This window comes from Petaurus breviceps, unplaced genomic scaffold (genome assembly GCF_028583685.1).
Source record: "Petaurus breviceps papuanus isolate PSGF00001 unplaced genomic scaffold, PetGlider_PUasm1.0 189, whole genome shotgun sequence".
Classification (NCBI taxonomy): domain Eukaryota; kingdom Metazoa; phylum Chordata; class Mammalia; order Diprotodontia; family Petauridae; genus Petaurus; species Petaurus breviceps.
In genome coordinates, this window is record NW_027185809.1 from 1,708,129 (window position 1) to 1,717,525 (window position 9,397).

Here is a 9,397-nt window from a genome sequence, read left to right on the forward strand (position 1 = left end):
CATACCTCTAAGCACAAAATAAGGGAGAGTCATAAAAGTCATTTGAGTGAAGGAATGAAAAGGAACTTATTAAGTGCTTATTATGTGCCAACACTAGGGATACAACTACAAAACAAAGACAGTCCCTTCCCTCAGGGACCTTATATTCCACTGGGGGAGGAACGATGCAAAAACAGGAGTGGCAGCCAGGGAGGGGCACTTAAAAAAAAAGTCATAGGAATAGTGAATAGGATCTTAGGGGAAGAGAGTGGTACTGTTTGATGAAAACCAGCTGAACCTCACTGTTGGCTGGGGGGCCTCCTAAAATCCTAGGAGAGGTAACCACTTACCTCCGCTTATGCAAAATCTGATCAAGTTTGAAGCCAGTCAGTATTGTGGTTAAGTCAAATCATGGGAGTTAGCTGTGGCACGTCAAATGGAACACACAAAGAGATCTAATACTCTAGGAAGACTTGGTTAGTGGGGGATGGGGGGGAACTCAAGAGTCAGAGGACTTGGGCTAAAATCTCACCTCCTATGCTCACTACCTCCGTGACCTTGAAAAGCCACTTAATTTGGCATTAATTTTTTTTTTTAAGCAATCGGGGTTAAGTAACTTGCTCAAGGTTACACGGCCAGTTATTTCTGGGTGTGGTGCTGAGTGTCTGAGCCCGGGATTCGATCTCCAGGTCATCCCAACACTGGAGCCGGTGCTCTTACTCGCTGAGCCAACCTGGCTGCCCCAAAGTCACTTAATTTGGGCCTCGGTTGGTGGTCCCTCCCAGCTCTAGGTCTGTGATCTTGAGGCTGGTGCAGGCCACTCCCCAAAGGAACATAGTAGAGGGAAAGTCAAGGAAAACATCACCAGAACATTCTGGGAAATCTCTACGCTGCCACAGACTAGAGAGTCCTTTTTTATCTTACCACGAGCTCTTAGATCAGTGCTTTCCAGTTTGTTAAGAGCTGGGATTCATTGATTTCAAACCTTGATCTTGTCCAATCCCCCTGGCTCTCAGCGATTCCTTGCCAGTAGGCAAATATGATTGGCAGCTGCTCCTCCACAAAAGAAGCCATCTCCTTCTACTCTTGATAGTTGTGATGACTGATACCAATTGGCAACCAAGAGACTTTTGAGAAGTTATAAAATTGATTTTCTTTATTAAAAAGTTAGAGATTCCTCTCTGAAAGCCATGGAAGTGTCCTGGAGGTCACTATACCATCCTCTATGGCACTTATACCACAGGGGAGGTAAGGAAGAAAAATATTTCTTCAGCATCTACTGTGTGCGCTAGGTACTGTTACAAATATCTCATTTGATCCTCACAACAATCCAGTGAGAGAGGTGCTAGTATTATCTCCATTTTACAGTTGAGGAAATTGAGGCAGACAGAGGCTAAGTGACTTGCTCAGGGTCACACAATTAGTGTTCGAGGCTGCATTGAACTCAGGTTTCCAGACTCCTAGCTCAGCACTCTTATCTACTGTGCCACTTAGCAAATTAATAGGAGAAACCATGAGGTCTTTCTGATATTCCAAAAGACTAAACCCATTTGGATAGGGTCTATGTGATATAAAATTACAGGTTTTAATTTACTGTATTATAGTCAAGTGCTAATTTTCTTTGTGTCTGTGGTTGATCGACCTTCAGGGAGTTCTTGTCTACTTATGGTGGGGAGTCTGCAAAAACTAGTAAGGCTCTTCCTCAGAGGCTTTCTTTGAATTCTTACAAGGGCAAAACCTTACCCTTTTCTTCTTAAGTTTCCATCTTTAATTGCTACTGTAGCCTTTGCAAACTCTAGTTGGGGTGAGGAACATGAATGCCAGGAACCCTTACCCCAAAGCAACCCACATTGGCCAACATCTCAGGCCCATTTATTTTGCCCCGAATACTTCTTAGGAAGGTATAAAGGGTCAGTCTGGATGTTTTAGCCAAGCCACGCAAACCTTCTAACTTTCTAGAGACTTATCTAATTCAGCTAACTATGAGGTCAGTGGCACCAAACACCTGAGAAACATCAGCCACATTCCCTCTGTCACCGATGCCTTCCCTCAACCCACCATGATGTATGATCACAGTGAAAAGGGACAAGGCTGACAATACTACACGATCTTTTTCCTGGTTAGATAAAATACCACATACAGTCCACCCCCTAAAGTAATATTGCTCCAAAGGGCATCTACTTCCTGAAGTTGAGTTTAGCCGCCAGGACTTCCCAAGTCTAGGCCCTGTGCTCTATCCATTACAACATGGCACAGGAAGTCCCATGGCACAGTGGAGTCAGGATCACCTGAGTTCAAATTCAGCCTCAGATACTTACTAAGACGTGTGACCTTGGGCAAGTCACTTAACCTCAGTTTCCTCAACTGTCAAATAGGGATAATAGCACCTACCTTCCAGGGTATCATGAAGATCAATGAGATAGTATTAATAAAGCACTTAGAAGAGTGCCTAGCACATAGTGGGTGCTATACAAATGATTGTTCTCTTCCCTTTCCCAGTCCTCAAGTGTGAGGGGGTTCTGTGAAGTTTGGATTCACTCAAAGGGCCACATTTGAGGGCCTAGACAGCCACTTGTGGCCTCGAGGTCGCAGGGTCCCCACCCTTGGTCTAAGCCAAACATGTAAGCCAGGTCTAATTTGACCTAACTGGCTTCATGCTGACAAATTCAACATTCAAAGCTGAAATCATCACAGACTCCAGAGACCTTTCAAACTACTTCCTCTACCTGACTTTCCTCTTTCTCTTAATGGTATCACTATTTTTCTAGTTATAAAAGTTGAAAATCTTCAGTGAGCCTTGTCCCCCCCCCATCCTCTTACCTAGGCAATATCTCCCCCATTCATTCCCTGACACAGCCCCAGTTCAGATCATTATTTTTCATTTAGACTACTGTACTAGGCTCCTGTGATTATCCAGTCTCTTGCCTATCCCATGCTAAATCTTAAAATACTTTCATGAGATTAATCATGTCTCTCCCCTTCTAGAAAACCTTTAATTGAAGACAGTGGAGAAGCAGGAAGAAGTAGACACCTCCCCGCCCCCCACACCCACAATTCTTCCAAAACAGATCTTGGAAATGCACCAACCAAATAATCATCAGGAAATTAAAAAAAAATCCAAGTGAATCTCTTCTTTCTACTCCAGGTTAACATAGGAAGACAGACAGAGAGATCTACAGACACCGGGGATAGAGTACTACTGCAGGAATGTGCCATACCCAGAATGTCCCTGTATAGAAAGGGGCTGTGTGCTAGGGAAAGAAGGGATCCTAGAACCAGCATGGAGGGGCCTAAACTTCTGTAAGGTGCAGGAACAAGAACCAACAGGCAGTTTTGCTGCTCATTATTTAGTTGGGCATTATAAATTCAGGGCAGACTAAGGAGGGGACTTGTACCTAGGGGTTGAACATTATAGGGAAGAGTGGTCACGGGCTCTAACCTATGTACTGAACAAGGTGCAAATTCATAATAGGCAAGTAGCAGTTGTGGGGTCTGATCCTATCAGTGGAATGGGGTCTCACTTCTACATTTTAGCCCAGTTGAAGCCAGCAGAGGAATAATCAGGACAGGAATCCCAGACCAGAAGGCTAGCAGCTAAGTCCTACAGTGGTATACTGAATCTTCAAATGGGGCAAGTTCAGAGGCATGTTTTTTTAACACCCAACCTAGGTGAGGAGCTTGTAGAGTTTAGACCAAGAAGGGCAGCAATCAGACGGCTCAGGGTCTTTCAGGGCTCCAGCTTTCAAGTCTCCAGCCTTAGCTGTCCCTGAGATCCTAGAATAACACAACATTCAATATCCGAATAAAGCAGCAGCAAGACCAGTTCAGACATTCCCTCCAGAAATGTTCAGAGCCTGGCCTTAACATAATATCTAAAGTGAGGAAGTAGGTCGGAAAAATGAGATAAGAATCCCAACATAAAAAAATATTGTGGTGACAAGGAAGCTCAAGATACAAATTCAGAAGAAAAGTACTTCAAAACATCTCTAAGCAAAGCCTTAACCAAAAACTCAACTTGGGCACAGATTTAACTAGAAATTCTAGAAAAGATGAGTTTAAAAAAATTATAAGAGAAATGAGAGTGCTAGAAGAAAAAATAGGAAAAGAAATGAGAGCTACTGAAAGTAAAAAATGGAAAGCAAATAGCTTTGCACAAGAGGTACAAAATGTCGCCTATGCAATAAACTCTGAAAATTTGAATGGACCAAATAGAAGCCAATGACTCTAAGAAATAACAAGAACTATTAAAACAAAGGCAAAAGACTAAAAAAAAGAAAAGAAAATGTAAAGTATCTCTTTAAAATTTAAAGCATTTTTGTTTAGTCAATAAAAACATTTTACCTGGTTTCTTCTTTCACAACTATGACTAATATGCAAATGTTTAACATTATTGTACACATATTACCTATATCAAATTGCTTACTGTTTTAGGAAGAGGGCAGGGGAGGGGGGAAAAACTTGGAACTCAAAATTTTGTAAAAATGAATGTTAGAAATTGTCTTTACATATAGTTGGAAAAAGAATGAAATATTATTTTTTAAAAAACTGACCTGAAAAACAGACTGAGGAGAGATGATTTAAGAAGGATTTCTGAAAAGCCATGACAAAAAAAAGAGCCTAGATATCAAACCTTAAGGAGTCATAAAAGAAAACTGCCCAAATCTCATAGAAGCAGAAGGCGAAGTTAAAACAGGAAAAAAAAAACCCTACTGACCATCTCTTGAAAACATCCCAAATGAAAACTCTTAGAAACATTATAGTCAAAATTCAGAGCATGATTCCAGTAGTAATAGGCATGGAAGTTTTCATCTGCCCCATTTCTTACCTAGACTGGTTTGACCCTCCTCACAGAGAATTGCAGCCCCCACTCTGGCCCTTACCATTATGGTGCCAGACTTAGGGTAGACATCAGATCAGCTTTAGCCCTACTGAGAGCTCCCAAGCCCAAGTCATACACCAGCCTCACCATCTCTAGCAGCAGGGACTACTGGCATGTACCAACCACCACACCCTACTCCATGAAACCTTTTCTGATATTCTCAACCAGTCCTGTCTCCAAATCCTTCCAATCCTTTGTAATGCTCTTACATATTATAGTTACATAAACCTCTCTACTAGGTCTTAAACTAACCAAGGTCAGGAACTATGTCCTACTTACCTTTATTTACTCCCACATCATCCAGCACAGTGCTTTTCTCAAAGTAAGGGCTATCTATTATTATCTGTTTAATATAGATTTCTAAATATATATTATACATACATACGTATGTATATACATACGTATGTATGTATATGTATTTAGTTTAATCAAACGCAACCTCATGCCATGCCCTCTTTTCTAATTCTAGGTACCAGACCAAAACTCTGAAACCATTGAATTACAGAGCTTGAGGCAGATGGTACAAGATTAGCTGAAGACAGAAGGAAGGCAGACCAATTTAAATTCTATGCTTAAGATTCTAAAGCTTTTGTCTTCCCTATCAAAGAAAATTATTTGCATATTGTAAAACAAATATGGTTAAGAAGACTATGAGGCAGTAATAGAAGCACCTAGCAAATCTAAATGAATTTGTCCTTAAGCCCAGAGTTCTGGGAGAACACTGGACACATACAGAGGAGATCTCTAATTGCTACTTATAAGCACTGAGGAATCGTGGAGAATGATAGAGGTACCAGAGACAGACAAGGTCCCAATTTTCCAAAAAGTGATGGAAAGGTAGAGTCTGCAAACCACATCAATTCTCAGAACAATTCTCCAGCAGCTTCAGTGAATGACTTATTAGTATTCAAAAAAGGAACATAGGAATTATCATGGATTTACTAAGAAATCAAAATTGATGGACTTTAACATTCTCCCTAAGCTGTTGGGTAGAAACGTTGTGTTCAGGGCATTACATATCCTCTGCCTGGTCTCCCATTTACCATCCTGGGACTTCTGAGGTAGCTACCACAGATTCTGATTGCCTAATGTAGGGGTGGGGAACCTGCGGCCTTGAGGTCACATGTGGTTCTCTAGGTCCTCAAGTTTGGATTCAAAGGGCCACACTTGAGGACCTACAGGGTCATGTGTGGCCTCAAGGTTACAGGTTCCCCCAGCTCTGGCCTAGTGCCCTTTGATTTTTTATCTTTCTCACCACCTCTACAGAGCCAAGGCAACCTGATATACTTGAGACTCAAAATGGGGGCAGTTCCAAGGGAATTCAAAGAAGGCAAAACCCCCCAGGATTTTAGTCATTAGTAATTAGGTCCCAAGCCCCCATATCGTATCCTCTTAAGCTAAGGAGAATGTGTTTCTGAGCCATGTTACACAGTTAAGCAAGGCCAAAATGAAAACCTCCCTATATAAGCTACTGGGGTTGGAAGTCTGAAAATTGCTTTGTTCTTTTTAATAGCCCCAGTAAAATCAAATGAGATCTTCGCTCCAGGGACTTGGAGTTCTGTACGCCTCTGCAGGACTCAACTGCTGTTGTCTGGGTCTAGGATTCTGACCCACTCCCCAAATTTAAATAACATAGATGACTCAATGATAAACTCACTTGAACTTAGGATCACTCATTTCTCATGAAGAGAAAAATTCTTGCACAGCAGTGGGCTGACAGGAAGGGATTTTCTCATGATCATTGTGAAGGCAGAGAAGATTTCTAGTGCCTGGTCCCAAGGGACACATCTCATGAACTGGCATGCTATGAACTGTGCAATCTGGAGATCCAGCTATATGTGGAGGGCAGAGCCTTTTGCTTGAACTGACCCACCTAAGAGGTCTATAGACCAGAGCTTGAAGGGCATGAGCTCCATATTCCTGTGCAAAGACAGTTTCAGATACCATGTCAAAGGGGCAGCAACTTTGGGTTTGATTATGAAAAGTATCAGACCCAGAGGTCCAGAGTCCTGATTCACTGACTGCTCCCTTGCTGTTTCTGATGTGAAAAGCCATACCAATGTGCAGGACATCTACTTACAGATATACTTAAAAGTCTACCCCATACCCTGTTCTGCCTGGTATCTCACCAATTACATCCTTTCTACCATGCCCCTTCCCTTCCATTTAGCACTCCCTATACCCTAATCCAATTATTCTCATTCTATACTATATTTTACCAAAGAATAAGTTGATATTTGGCTTATAAACAGAATACTACAAAGCTACAAAGAACACATTCTGATAAGCCAAGAGGAGAGAGAAAAAGGAAAATTTTCAAATGGAGGTAGCCATATAAAGAAGAAGGGAAAAAAAGATTTACTCTATCCCTAAGCCCTTTCCTCCCCAGTTCTCTTTTATACTCTCCCCAGGTTCCTTGAGTCGAAAAAGTCATACTCACCTCCCGCCTCCAGTGGGTGCTGCTGAATTAATGGCCTGAACCATGTCTGTGGTGAGGGCATCTAGCAAGCTGGTGATAAATTCCATTTTCTTCCCTTCTGGACAGCCTACAAGAGGGAATGAGAAGGGAAAACAGATGCTAGATATCAGCTACACAATGATACTGCCTCTCCCAACTAGAATGGAAGAATCTTTCCATTAGAGGAACCTTAGGAGTCATCTGGTCCAGCCTTCGATCCTATGAAGGAGGCCCTGCTATAATATTCCTAACAACTGGATGTAGCCAATGTCTCTAATTACCAGGAGTCTTTCTGTAGAGACAGGGCATTTCATTTCTGGAAAGCTGACTATTTGGGAGGTCTTCCTTATATTGAAACAAAACCTGCTCATACCTGTTAGTCTTGGTTCTTGCCTACTGGGAACAAAATGTCTTCCCTTCAGATATTTGAAGACAGTGATCATGTGCCTGTAAGGGTTCCCTTGGGTAGCTAGGTGGTGCAGTGGATAAGAGTACCCACTCTTATCTTTTGTCAGGAAGACTTATCTTCCTGAGTTCTAATCTATCTTTAGACATTTACTAGCTGTGTGATCCTGAGCTAGTCACAAACTGAGTTTGCCTCAGTTTCCTCATCTGTAAAGCGAGTTGGAGAAGGAAATGACCAGCCACTCCAGTGTCTTTGCCAGGAAAACCCCAAAAGGGGTCACAAAGAGTCATGCACAATTGAACTACAACAATAATGAGTAAAGTGATTTCAACATTTCTGCAACTGATTAATTTAATTAAATTTATTTAAATTAATTAAATTAAATATAATTAATTAAACATTCCTGCAACTGATCTTTGACATGATTTCATGGCCCCTCACCAGCTTATTATCTCCCCCTTAGATAGAATTCAGTTTTGTAATATTCTTTGTGAAATGTGGCACCCAGAAATAAACACATCCTTTAGCTGAGGTCTGACCAGGGAAGAAGAGAATGGAACAATCTCCAGATATACTATGCCTATCATATTATCATATATCATATCATATCATATCTCTCCCTGCAATCCCTTGACCAGACAACTTTGCTTCTAGGATTTTTCCTACGTTTAAATGATTCTATGCCATCACAATGTTCTTCTGGCCTCCATGGGTGAGTAAGCTAAGCTGGGACCCTAAAACTCTGGAGTTCCAGAAAAATTAGCAATGCAAGCTTTGTTTTCCCCTCAGTTGCCAGGAGCACAGGGTGATTCCTACATCCTTCCCTTGGAAATGCTAAGTATAAATGCAACTATTGATAAGCATATGAAAGAATGTTCCAACTTACTGCTAATAAGAGAAATGCAAATTAAACAACACTGAGACTTCTCTTATCAGTCTGGCAAAGACAACAAATGATGAAAATAATAAATGTTGAGGAAGACTATGACAAGACAGGGACATTAATGCATTATCGGCCAACTTGTGAATTAGTCTGATTATTCTAGAAAACAATTTGGAATTATTTTTAAAAATCATTAAGATGTATATTATTCCCTAGCTCAGTGAAATCATTACTAGGCACATACTCCAAGGAGGTTAAAGATAAAGGGAAAGGAGTTCTATAAACAAAAATATTTATAGCAGTACATTCTGTAGTTGCAAAGAGCTGCAACGAAAGTGAGTGCCCATTGATTGAGGAATGAGGAGCAAACTGTCATAAATGAATGTGATAGAATATATTATTTTGCCATAAGAAGTGATAAATATAAAAAATTTGGAAAACTTGGGAATATTTGTAAGAACTGATTCAGCATTTTACTGATGAAACAGAAGAAAAATTTATATGCTTATCACAATAACATAAAGGAAAATGACATTGAAAGATAACAGAATTTTGATCAGTGCAGTCACCAGTGGTGAGTTCAGTATAGTGAAACATGCCTCCTCAAAAGGGAGCTGGTAGACTAGTGGTGTGGAATGAAATATACACTGTCAGATATGGCAATGTGTCTTTTTCACTTAACTGTAGTTCTTTGTTATATGAGATAGTTCTATTTGGGGCAGGGGTAAGGGATAAGGGATTGAAGTACACTCTGTGTGTGTGTGTGTGTGTGTGTGTGTGTGTGTGTGTGTG

The 9,397-nt window shown here is 40.9% G+C and overlaps 1 protein-coding gene across 5 annotated transcripts in view; it reads right to left on the reverse strand.

The window, feature by feature from the left end:
* Positions 1 to 9,397, reverse strand: part of SMOC1 (SPARC related modular calcium binding 1) — a 226,191-nt gene that overhangs the window by 11,696 nt on the left and 205,098 nt on the right. For all 5 annotated transcript variants that reach the window (XM_069091792.1, XM_069091790.1, XM_069091789.1 and 2 more), the window contains one exon: positions 7,299 to 7,404. In XM_069091792.1, the coding sequence (XP_068947893.1) occupies positions 7,299 to 7,404 (106 nt within the window). The remainder of the gene's footprint in view (positions 1 to 7,298; positions 7,405 to 9,397) is intronic.